This window comes from Chelonoidis abingdonii, chromosome 11 (assembly GCF_003597395.2).
Source record: "Chelonoidis abingdonii isolate Lonesome George chromosome 11, CheloAbing_2.0, whole genome shotgun sequence".
In the NCBI taxonomy this organism is placed as follows: domain Eukaryota; kingdom Metazoa; phylum Chordata; order Testudines; family Testudinidae; genus Chelonoidis; species Chelonoidis abingdonii.
This window is the reverse complement of record NC_133779.1, coordinates 59,762,417-59,774,916: the sequence shown is the minus strand read 5'-3', so window position 1 is coordinate 59,774,916 and position 12,500 is coordinate 59,762,417. Positions and strand designations below refer to the sequence as shown.

Here is a 12,500-nt window from a genome sequence, read left to right as displayed (position 1 = left end):
GCCGGCTCCTCATGAATTTAATCTGCAGAGTGACCCCAGCAAGTGCTCGAATCCCTCCTCTTCCACCCCACTGGAGATTCTGCCTCGTGCAGGCCCTCTGGGGTGGGAGAGCTGGGGAACAGCCGCACAGCAATGCCACGGGGCTCGCCCAGCTCTGAGATGCAGCCACCTCTGAAGTGTTGCGGTTAGAAGGTGGGTGGGGAGGCAGGACTGCTGGGTTCTCTCCCTGGCTCCAGGAGGGGAGTGGGGTCTAGGGGGTTAGAGCAGGAGGTGGGAGGGGAAGCTGGGAGCCAGGACTCCTGGGTCCAATTCAGTAACTATGACAACAGGCTCATGACTTTAAAAATCACGTTTAATGTCCAATAACAAAAAGCGAGAAGCAAACGGAGCAATAAATAAGGCGGCTGCGGGGGTGAGAGGCAGCAGTGCTGGAGGTGACGAGGGAGCCGAGCTGGCCGCGGCTGGAGGGCCAGCGCCCCTGAGCGCTGCTGTGGTCCGGCCGCGTCTGACCGGCTGGCTCAGGTGCGGCAGCAGAAGCCGCAGCCCTGGTTCCGGCAGCACTTGCAGCAGTAGGTGCAGATAGGGAAGTGGGCGTTGTGGCGCTTGGCTCTCCGGAGCAGGGCCTGCGGGGAGAGAACAGGGTCAGGACTCCTGGGTTCAATCTCCGCCGAGGGGAGGGGGGAGTCTTGGGATTGGGGGGGAGGGGGACTGGGAGCCAGGACTCCTGGGTTCTTTCTGCAGCTCTGGGAGGGAAGTGGGGTCTAGTGGTTAGAAGCGGGGGGCTGGGAGCCAGGACACCTCGTTGGCTAGCCCAAGGGAAGTGCATTGGCTCATTAATAGCCCAGAACCGTCCCCAAGGGCTTTAGGTTCAGGGACTGCAGCCGTCGGGGCCAGCCTGACTCCCAGGGGAGAGCCCCCACCCCACCCCCTGCAGCACAGCGCCCCCTAGTGCCTGGCTGGGACATTGGGGCCAGCCCGACTCCCAGGGGAGAGCCCGCACCCTGCTCCCTTGAGCACAGCGCCCCCTAGTGCCTGGCTGGGACATTGGGGCCAGCCTGACTCCCAGGGGAGAGCCCCCACCACACCCCAACTCATCCAGTTCTTACCTGCAGACCCTGAGTTTCTTCTTTGGGTTCCATCTGTTGTGTTAACAAACCAGCAGGATTTGCTGTCTGCAGAGACACAGAGAAGATAGACCTGAGCTTTACGCTAGGTGCAGTGGGTTAGAGCAGAGGGGGCTGGAAGCCGGGCCACCTGGTTTTATCCCTGGCTCTAGGAGGGGAGTGTTGTCTAGTGGTTAGAGGGAGAGGGGGCTGGGAATCAGGACTCCTGGGTTCAATCCCGAGTTCTTCCTCTTCTTTGCTACACATATTTGTGCGACTCAGGACATGTACGCTGTATTGTGGTATATGCAATTTAATGTCACAGATTCAGAACATAAACCTATCAGAAAGGCTGGTAAAAAGCAGCAAATAAATTTTAGAAAAAAAACTTTTCCTTCAATAGGCAGTGGGAAAAATAGTCCTAGTCACATTTCGTGCCCCTTGTATAGCTCACCAGTCTTTGCTCCGCTACAAACATTAAGTTTATTCCCAAATAAAGACATTCGTATTGGGAAAACAGGAGATTTTGGTTAAAAATCAACCTGGACTATTTGTGGTGCAAAAGAAATGGCCGTTTCCCCCTTCCACAAATCTGTCTGCGATTCCAGACCCTGCAGCTTTCCCAGAGCTTTTCATGCGAACAGGTCCAGGGACTGGAATAACGTGCATGGGGGGTGGGGCATGCAGAGACTATATGTCATGTCAGATTAATCCTAAAGAAAGTCAGTGCTGGCTAACACCCCGAGCTGGGAGTCCAGATGCCTGGGTTCTGTTCCTGGATCTGTAGCCAAGAGCCTATGGGACCTTGAGTCAGTTACCCTGTGGCTCTGTGCCTCAGTTTCCCCATGCCTGGAAAAACGGGCTGATAATCCTACCTGGCACAACGGGGCCCCAATCTCAGCTGAAGCAGGGCCTGTCTCTGGCTGTGTCTGGGCAGCACCTGGCACAACAGGGCCCTGATCTCATCTGGGGCAGGGCTTGGCTCTCGCTATGTCTGGGCAGCATCTGGTACAATGGGGCCCTGATCTCAGCTGGGGCAGGGCTTGGCTCTCGCTGTGTGTCTGGGCAGCACCTGGCACAACAGGGCCCTGATCTCAGCTGGGACGTCTCGGTACAACCATCATATAACAAAAAAAGTAGTAGTCTGGGAAGAGTTTACCTGGCCCTGGAAGCAGCAGGAGTTCTGAGCAGTGATGACGAGGATGAGAATCACGCAGGCAACTTGAAGCTTCATTGTGAAGTTTCTCTGCCTTGTATTTTTCTGTCTCCTCTTCCCTGCTCCTCTGGTGTCTCTTCGAAGGGCTGAGCTGGTGGTTAAGTTTCGCCGCCGACCCAGGGCTGCTTTTATAGCCCAGTCATCCCCACCCTGGTCCCGAAACAGCCAATCTCCCGCATGCCAAGAAAGGACAGGTGAGGCGAGGGAAACCGTAAACAGATCGTCAATAAGGTTATCGCAGCCAGGCTAAAAATTCCAGCGAACCGTCGGTCGGCTCCCCAGCCAGTGTCAATGGGCTGTTACACCACTGGAGTCAATCGGGCCAGATCCCAGCTGGTGTCGATCAGCAATGCATTAATTCTCGCAGGCCTTTGACTTAAATCCCTCCTGGCGTTTGTCCCAATGAGATTTCAAAACAGTTACAGTAAGTTCCATGGTCGGGGTGTCTGCCCCCGCGACTCCGCGTCCGAGATCGGAGCAAGGCTGGGACAGGAATGACTTCAGATTTTCTTGTAAATCTCTCAAGTTTAGCAATGTTTTGCCCAGGCACAAGATGATCCAGGCACCAGATGAGGGACTGAGCCGGCCAGCTAATTAGGTCACAGCATTTCAAAGGCGGAAATGAACTCTTTATTGTTTTCCATCACAGCACTCATTACACCTGAGCCCCAAACGGGCAACAATCGAGCGATTCTAATTGCCCATCATCCCAGAATTTGAACATAACCATGATGAGTGAGGCACACAAGCCCGCCCCGTTCCGGGGCCCGTTTCTCTCTTTTCCCAAACTCACCTTGATAAATTTCACCCTGGGAATTCTAAATGGGGATTTGTATTATCTGAATAAGCAATCAAGCCTTATTGTTTTCAATGCTGCTAAGACATCGGCCGGAATGACTATCATGTGGCAAGGAGTTCCGCAGGTTAATGGTACATTGGCTGGAAAAAAGCATAGGGTTAGTTCCATGTTAAACAGGCAAGATTGGGGCTACAGTTCTTCAAAGTGGGGTATTTTGATTCAGGGCAAGCACTAAATGGGGAATCTTCACTCAGTCTCAATTATCAAGCTAGTGATTTCACTAGTGATTTGCACAGGAGAGGATCTCTGACATGCTGCCAGTTCCTACCGATATTCTGAGCCACCTCCCCCTCCTCAAAACCCAGCCCTAAAAAGGTATGAGATCATTTATAGCAGGGCCAAAGGATTTCATTGTCGGGTGGCGGGGGGTGGGGGGGCATCATGCTGTACGTAACTACGTAACTTGAGTCATTCCGCTCTGTCTTACACTCTGACTTTGGAAACACTTATGGGCCAGATCCCAGCTGGTGTCAATCATCTGCCACTCTGCTGGAATGAACGGGGCCATAACTCTGTCCCCCTTTCAGGAGTCGGATTTGTCTTGCCTCCCTCCCCCCAAATTTCCCCTCATTTTAAAACGACTTGCTTATAAAATCAGACAACAGAACACAAAAGTGTCACAGCGCATTAGTACTGAGAAAATGCTACTTTCTCATTTTTTCCGTATAATTATAAAATAAATCAATTGGAATATGAATATTGCACTTGCATTTTAGTGGACAGTCTAAATGAGTCATTTTTTTGTATGAAATTGTAGTTTGTACTGATTTCGCTCATGCTTTTTCTGTACCCTGTTGTAAAACCAGGCAAATAGCTGGATGAACTGATGTACGCCCTGGAAGATCTCTGTGTACCCCCAGGGGTACGTGTACCTCTGGCTGAGAACCACTGGCTCAGATTATTAGCATGGACGTGTTTGCAGGATTGGGGCCAAAGTGCAAAGCAGATGTGTTGATTGTCCTTTGGTGAACGCGTATGTCACCGCGGCTGCTAAGAGCAATTCCTGCCTTTCTGTTTGCTTCTTGTGAACAAACAATTTCCAGTGAGGGAAATTTCCTTTCGGCCGCCTCAGTTCCGAGAAGCCTGAAGATTTATTGATTAAACGAGACATTTCTGCAAACGCCTCATTTAAAAAAAGAAAAAAGAAATGTTGTCCTCTAAACTCGGACGATTTTAATTGTATTTTTCATAATCGCTTTTAAAAAGAAAATTCACCGAGGTAACAAAGTTACCGTCACAGCTTTGTTAAACAAAAGGCACCGAGGATATTCGCAATATCAGATGCAACAATCAAACCTTGATTTATTCAGTTATTTCAAGCATTCGCTTCTAGTAACTGCCAAAACTATTCATGGAACAATCAAACGAAAGAGAAATTTTGCTGCCTGTATAAAATGACTCATTGTTTCAAAAAACAATAACGTTACTTAAATCGTTTATTTAAATGTAAACGTATTAAATTGTTTTGTTTGTTTCTTGTGTTTGCCAAAAGCAAATTGAACTAATTAAATTAATAAACAAACTGTAACTTTTGCCTGTGACGTTTTAAAATGCAGTGTAGCAAAGTGTTTTCAGTTATTTGATTCTAGGGCTCTTCTGCCTAAAGGAATCACATTTGATGAAGAGATTTATTGATTTTCTTGTCTTTGGGAACAGAAGTTTTCATTTAATTTCTTAAAGTCAGTTGTTTGTTTCATTAATTAGTTAAACATGATTATTTTGATTGGCCTGAGAAAAGGAAATGCTTCGAATATTTTTGAAAAAAAAAGATGTGAAATGTACTGGGTTACACTATTTCAATAGTTTAATCACTAAATTGATTAAACCCAGGAGATCATTTTAATCTATAGGCAGTGAAATTTGACACGATTTGAAAAGACTAGAAAAATGCAATTGAAAAACAATCAGTGTTACTTAAGAGAAAAAATACAGATGAATTTCTCGAACATTCCATATTAATTATTAAAGTTGTTAATAAACAGACCTAATGAGCATTTGAATTTTCTTTAGGAAGCAGTTTCATTTTGCAACTTTTATTACTAAGCAGGCATTTTTAAAATTGAATTTATTAAAATACTATCATAGATTTTTTTCTAGTGATTTTCATAATAAACATTCCTTTTAAAAAGGGAGAATTTTCACTGATTTCAGAAAGTGTCTTTTTAAATTTAATTTATGAAATGATTTCAATAATTTGTCTCAAATGCGCTCCAAAGAAATAATTCAATTAACAAAGAAAGAATAATTGGCCCATATAGTAATTGGTTGTCCAGTGTATTAATTAAATTTTTACTGTATTAAGTAACTTATGCTAATTAACTTGCTACTATATTAACTTCCATTCTAATAAACTCACTAGTGTATTCTGTATTATATGAATTAATCATAAACTATTTTGATTCAGATAATCAATTGATTAATAATACATATTGGCTAGTGTATTAATTAGCTAACATATTAAACAAGACTGCTTAACTTTTGTCTATTAATTGGCTGGTGTATTTATTAAACAACTAATTAAACAAATATTAATCAATGAATCTATTAATCACCAACTGGATTAATTAACCAGCTGGCACATTAAATAAAATTCATAATAAATAAACATATTAAAATATAACTACTCTATTAATTGCTAATATATTCATTACCGTGCTAGCAATCTGTTTATTAGCTCACCTACTGACTATATTTGTTTCCCAGCTAATATTTCAATTAAGCCAGTAATACATTAGTAACCTCTCCATTAATTGATCAGTATATAACACAGTTAATTACTAACTGATCTATTAATTGCCTAGACTAGTAATTAACCTGCAGGTGAGTTAACATATTCCTAGAACTAAATGCAAGTTTTTCTGGCTTTCAGGCGCGCTAGTTCCCCTGTGATTGCTTAGCTCAGCACGACAGCGCTTTGCGGGGCTCTCTTAGGGGCTCAGGCCGTGATGAGTAGAAAAGCCCAAATTCAGCTTTACGCTGGCGCCGATGAGGAGGGACAGTCTGGTGGGTGGTTTGCCATTACATTGCTTTGGTTTAGTGCCCCCAGGGGCAGTTTTCGGTGTGATCTCAGCGGCACCTCCGTTGGCAGGGCAGGCGGGAGAGAGAGAGCGGCTTGTATGCCAGCCCTCAACTCTTGCAATTCTTCCCCACAGGGCAACAGACAAATGATTTGGAGGGTCCCAGGCCTCCCACCCCCCCCAGCACTGGCTGTCTAACCTCCATAACCCATAGCCTCTGGGCACCTCCCACAACCCCAGAAGGGGCTGTTAGCACCTGTTTATACCAGCACAGAGCTGCAAAGGGCTTTCAGCACCGAACTCCCACTGAGTTCGATCTACACAGCCAGGCTGGAGGGACCTGAACCTTAGCCTCTGCACCACTTTCTAGGTGCCACAATAAAATCAGGGGATCAGGGCCTTGTTGTGCCAGGTGCTACCCAGACACGGTGAGAGCCAGTCCCTGCCCAGCTGAGATCAGGGCCCCGTCGTGCCAGGTGCTGCCCAGACACAGCGAGAGCCAGTCCCTGCCCCAGCTGAGATCAGGGCCCTGTCGTGCCAGGTGCTGCCCAGACACAGCGAGAGCCAGTCCCTGCCCAGCTGAGATCAGGGCCTGTCGTGCCAGGCGCTGCCCGGATGCAGCGAGAGCCAGTCCCTGCCCCAGCTATCGGGGCCCCGTCGTGCCAGGCGCTGCCCGGACGCAACGAGAGACAGTCCCTGCCCCAGCTGAGACCAGGGCCCTGTTGTGCCAGGCGCTGCCCAGACACAGCCAGAGACAGGTTCTGCCCCAGCTGGGATCAGGGCTCCGTCGTGCCAGGCACTGCCAGGACGCAGCGAGAGACAGGCCCTGCAAGCTGGGATCAGGGCCCCATTGTACCAGGCGCTGCCCAGACACACAGAGACAGCCAGTCCCTGCCCCAGCTGGGATCAGGGCCCCGTCGTGCCAGGCGCTGCCCGGATGCAGCGAAGCACCGTTCCGCTGCTCTGGCACCATGGGGCCGTGGCTGGCTCCAGAGGGCTGTTTGCTCAGACCCCTATCGCACAGTCTGTTTGCTGTCCCTCCACGAGGTCAGCTCCTTGCCTGCTGGCTGCCCGGACATGGCCCAGCCCTCGCCAAGCTCGGCTCCTCTCCGGCGCCCCGCAGCAGACCCGAAGGCGCCAGCCGACACACCTTCCCTTCCACGCGCTCCGCCCAGGGCCAGCAGCCTTGGCAGCCCCACTGCGCAAGGAAGGGGGGAGCAAAAACAGAGCAACCGACACAATGCACAATAGATGGGTGCAGGACATGGGACACGGGGCCTGTCCCCTCTGGGGGGCTCTGCTTCGGCCCCAGGGCAGGGGGCAGGCCAGCTCGTGGGGGGCAGGAGAGGGTCATGGGGCCTGTCCCCTCTGGGGGGCTCTGATCCGGCCCCAGGGCAGGGGACAGGCAGATCCAGTGGGGCGGGACACAGGGCCTGTCCCCTCTGGGGGCTCTGATCCAGCTCCAGGGCAGGGGACAGGCAGACTCAGGGGGGCGGGACACGGGGCCTGTCCCCTCTGGGGGGCTTTGCTCCGGCCCCAGGACAGGGGACAGGCAGACTCAGGGGGCAAGACACGGGGCCTGTCCCCTCTGGGGGGCTTTGCTCCGGCCCCAGGGCAGGGGACAGGCAGACTCAGGGGGTGAGACACGGGGCCTGTCCCCTCTGGGGGGCTGTGCTCCGGCCCAAGGGCAGGGGACACAGGCTGGCTCAGTCATGCCGGGTTTTACTTGTCCCCAAAAGCCAGGTGCAAACAGCGGCTGGGGCCTGCGACACCCAGCTTCGGGACAACCCAGGGCCCTCAAGTGGCGCCGGCTCCGGGCGACAGCCAGGCGGCCAAGCCGCCTGCCAGAGCTTTGCCCTCCCACCCCAGTTCCCTCTGCCGGGGGTGGGGGGGGGTCTCCTGTCTGGTGCTATCAAAACACCTCAAGGACACGTTCACACCCGAAGCAAGGGAGAAGCTGAGTGGGGCGGGGAGGTGTTTATGTGTCCAAGTAGCGATTAGGGGTGGGCTGGAATGGAGCTGTGATCACTCGACTCTGGCTGGACTCCTGGTTCTCTCCTGGCTCTGGGAGGGGATCGGGGTCTAGTGGAGAGCAGGGTTGGGTGGGCCAGGACCTCCTGGGTTCTCGCAACTTGCCTTCTGAGGGAGTGGGGTCTAGTGATGAGAGGCGCAGGCAGGGGTGAACGCTGGACTCCTGGTTCTCTCACTGGCTCTGGGGGGGAAAGGGAGTGGAGTGAGTGGGATGCGGGTGGTGAAGAACTAGGTAGGTTTGGGAGCCAGGATCCTGTTCTCTCCCCAGCCTGGGAGGAGAGTGGGGTCTAGTGGTTAAAGGCAGGCCTGTGATGGGAGTGGGCTCGTCCCCTAACACCAAGGCCAACGCTGGTTGGCTCTGTGCCATTATTACATAACCTTGTCCGTATAGCTCACTGGTTGCGCCCACTGGTCCCTATCTTGCAGCAAATATTGTCCAAAGGTTGTTGTGTAGGTTTCTCTGTGGTAGGGTCGGATGCTGTGCTGTACATGTGTTGTAATTGAAGTTATGGAATAATGGCCTCTATCCACAGCAGCCCCGACCTCCTTCCAATGTGGTGGGCACTGACGATAATACGCCCCAGCCCCCCCGCGAGGAGACGTGGCCACCAGACAAGCAGCCGCAAATGGCCGCTAACGGCCGAAGGAAAAGTTGCCACCTGAATGCCTGCTGAAGAAGTCGCTCATCAAGAGCGTCGCCGGCCAAAAATAGCGGCATTCAGCAGCGAGCATCTTGATGTTGCTGCTTCTTGATGTTGCTGCTGGACCGGTGTCAGCAGGCAGACTCACATAGATGCCGTCAGCTGACCCACGACACTAGCGTAGGACCCACCTGCTCTGTAACCTGTCTGTATTTCAAACGTGTGGCATGTGTAGTAAGAGAGCCCTTGAGATATAAACCAGTTGGTAATCAAGGCCTGGTGTGAGGCCTAGCCTAGCTATAAGTAATGTGCAAACTTTGCTACACATAAACAAAGTTAAGCTGTGAAGCCAAGGCAGGCCCTGCTCACAGAAGCTGGCAAGAAAGGGCTGATGTGCACATAAACGTATCCAATAGTGGATTCTGGATCATCAAAGATAACTGAACACGGTACTCTAGGACACCCTAATACTGGAACAGTCCACAGGTAACAAGGAACAGGCTGAACCATCCAATGAACAGGGCCAAAGGGGAATATGATGGATGGGGTTGTTTTGTTCGAACCAACACGTACAAGGTGAGAGGCGGCACCCTTGCTACATAGAGGGTTGCACCTCAATACATCAGGAGTGGAACGTGAACTTGTTGTATCTGTGTAATAGAATGTATCCTGGGCGGTGTCTTTGTCCCACCGAGGGGGCAGTGGAAAGTCCCGCCACTGACTGAGCTGAAGTCCATTGCCGGGAACACATATGTCTGGCTAGCAGCACCTTGGACTTCGTTTGCCAGGGAGCTGGAGACTGTGTTTCTCTCAGCAATAACAAGGCCGACGTGCCTTTGTACCTTACTAGAGTCTGTGGTCATTGGGGTCCCTCGGGTCTGTTGTGTCAAGCGATCTGTGCAGAGCTGGGGTAGCACACAGAGGGAAGAAAACACACACGCAGCCGATTGATATCAACATTGAACAGAGCAGAGCACCACACCGTAGCATCTGACACCACCATTGCTTTGGGTGACACTCCCAGACAGTTTGGCATCAGCACTGCCTGCTGCCTGATGGCCCATTAAGGAACCATCAGCTGTACAACTGACCCATTGAGAGAAGGCAGATCACCTGGTGACCCACAAGGCAGGGACCTGCCTAGGAACAAAACTCTGCATTTTTTCATGCCATGTGCTGCACACCTTGTCTTGGGACAAAGAAAAGAAGAGGCCACCTGAACAAAGAACTATAAAAAGCTACTGCAGCTCCCTCCGTCTCATCTTCAATCTGCTCTGACCTCTGGAGGGACTTTGCTACAAACTGAAGCTCTGCAGCAAAGACTGAATGAACCATCCCACGGGGATGTTCCAGAGACTGATTTGAACCTGCAGTTTATTCCATCACTGCTACAACCTGAACCAAGAACTTTGCAATCACGTACTGTAATTGATTCCATTTAACCAATTCTAGCTCTCATCTCTATCTTTTCCCTTTAGAATAAACCTTTAGATTTATGATTCTAAAGGATCAGCAACAGCGTGATTTGTGGGTAAGATCTGATTTGTGTATTGACCTGGTCTGGGCTTGGTCCTTTGGGATTGAGAGAAACCTTTTCTTTTACTGGAGGTTGGTTTTCGTAACCCATTTGTCCCCATAACAAGTGGCGCTGGTGGTGATACTGGAGACTGAGAGTAAGGGAATTGCCTTGGGTGACTTGTGGTTAGCCAGTGGGGTGAGACAAAGTCTTCCTGTCTGGCGCTTTGGTGCCTTGGGGTCAAAGGACCCCCCAGCCTTGGGCTGTAACTGCCCTGCTCTGAGCAATTTGTCCCAAATTGACACTCTCAGCTGAGTCCACCCAAAAGCCAGAGAACGTTTGTGGAAGCAGAGAAAGACTGACAGGGATTTGTAGGGGATCTCAATGCATGACAGTCTCTGTCAGCAAGAGTCAGGCCAGCTGTAACCCATAATAACGTGAGATTTGAAAGCGAGGAATGTGAGGCGAGTGAGAAGAACGGGGAGAAATTGTTTGACCTTGTGTCAGATAATACGCACTGTGGACTGGATCGCTTAAGTGAGAAAACAAAGATATCAGGATGACCTGTGTATAATCAAAATGAAGCTGTGGCTATATCGTCTGTAACAAAAGTATAAATGCTGCTGGAATTGTTTACCTGTTGAGAGACCTGTCTAGGAGGAGAACCCTATGTCCTAGTGCTCTCGCTCCTGCTGTAGCTGCTAAACAGAATAAAGTATCTGACTCTGCTGCACCCAAACCAAAAAAGTGAGAACTGAGTTTCTCCGACACGTTGCAGGCTCATTTATCCGAGCATGCTCAGAAGCCAGAGCGCGTGAACCTCAGTCAATGCCTGAAGGCACCACAGGCTCTGGGACCATTGGGAGAGCAGGAGCAAGGTGGTGGACCGTAGGTAAGAGCAAAGAGCAGTAGATAGTGGGAAGATATTCATAAATACTTATCTGAAAGGTAGCTCCCCCGGCTGGGATCAGGGCCCTGTTGTGCCGGGTTCTGCCCAGACACAGAAGAGCCACCCTGCCCCAGCTGAGATCAGGCGCCCGGCGTGCCAGGCGCTGCACAGACCACAGCAAGAGACAGACCCTGCCCCAGCTGGGATCAGGGCCCCGTCGTGCCAGGAGCTGCACAACACGCGAGAACAGACCCTGCCCTGGATGGGACCAGGGCCCTGTTGTGCCAGAACTGCCATCTGCAGGCAGTACCCGCCGTCATGTCTCGACTAGGAGAAAACCTCTATTTCCGATCCTGCTGGAAAGCTGATGCAGCCGTTAGCCTGTGCTTCCTCTGCTAGTTAAAGCCATGCTCCTGCCCTGGGGTTTGATTAGCTGGACCCAATGGGGTTAAAAGCAGCTGGGCCTTTTCTGTACATAGCTTTCCAGTGGGAAGTTCACACATAGCCAGGGACCAGATTGGGAGGACAAGGAGAGGATCGTCCAAGCTCCACCTCACAAAAAGTACTCCACAAAGACCATCCATTGTAATTTGTGCATAAAATACCATGTGTAGCTCCCGTGCGGGATGTGTGTGTGTGTAATGGTGGTAGCGCTCCGAACGCCAAAGGACGTCACTACACACATCCGAAGAGCTAACAGCGAGCGACATCACCACGTATCGATCATCACGCTGGGAAGCCTGCTGGCGCCTGACTGAGATAGAAGGGGGCATACATCCTCTCCCAACAACTGTCTCAGGGTCTCGCAGACCAGGCCGAAATCCTGCAGTGGCTCACGGCTGAAGGCTCTCACAGCTCTCCAGAGAACCTGCTCAGACCTGCTGCAGACACATCTCTGCATGCTCACCCTTCTGCTGAGCTCGTCGTCAACCACAAGCAGCAGAGCAGGAGGGGGGGGGGGGGGTTGGCAACCTACGGCACGCGTGGCCAACCAAAGGCCTGCAGCACAAACGTTAAAGGCTACCAGCCAGGTTCATGCCGCTGCCCCCCGCTTCATAACCCCAGGCCAGGCAGAGGCTGGTGGGGCCAGCCGCAGAGACCCCAGACCGCAGCAGGCAGCGTCCCCCACTCCCCATTGCTCTTGGGTTCCTGCAGCTCCCAGGAGCGTGACCACCGCAGTGCAGGGGCCCTGAGCCTGCTGCGGGAGGGGCGGCGGGTGGCTCAAATC

At 51.3% G+C, this 12,500-nt stretch overlaps 1 protein-coding gene across 1 annotated transcript; it reads right to left on the bottom strand.

Moving 5' to 3' along the window:
- Window positions 1–518: 518 nt before the first annotated feature.
- HAMP (hepcidin antimicrobial peptide) lies at window positions 519–3,529 on the bottom strand. The gene is made up of 3 exons (XM_032776531.2): window positions 2,263–3,529; window positions 1,107–1,172; window positions 519–623 (listed from the first exon to the last, which is right to left on the bottom strand). Exons 1-3 carry the CDS (start codon window positions 2,335–2,337, stop codon window positions 519–521), a joined length of 246 nt encoding a protein of 81 aa, XP_032632422.1. The 5' UTR covers window positions 2,338–3,529.
- Between the last annotated feature and the right edge of the window lie 8,971 nt (window positions 3,530–12,500).

Coding starts and splice junctions, on each gene's coding strand:
- HAMP (XM_032776531.2), bottom strand. CDS start 2,337: ATGAAGCTTCAAGTTGCCTGCGTGATTCTCATCCTCGTCATCACTGCT. Junction 1,173..2,262: donor CCTGCTGCTTCCAGGGCCAG/GTAAACTCTTCC, acceptor GTGTCTCTGCAG/ACAGCAAATCCTGCTGGTTT. Junction 624..1,106: donor AAGAAACTCAGGGTCTGCAG/GTAAGAACTGGA, acceptor CTCTCCCCGCAG/GCCCTGCTCCGGAGAGCCAA.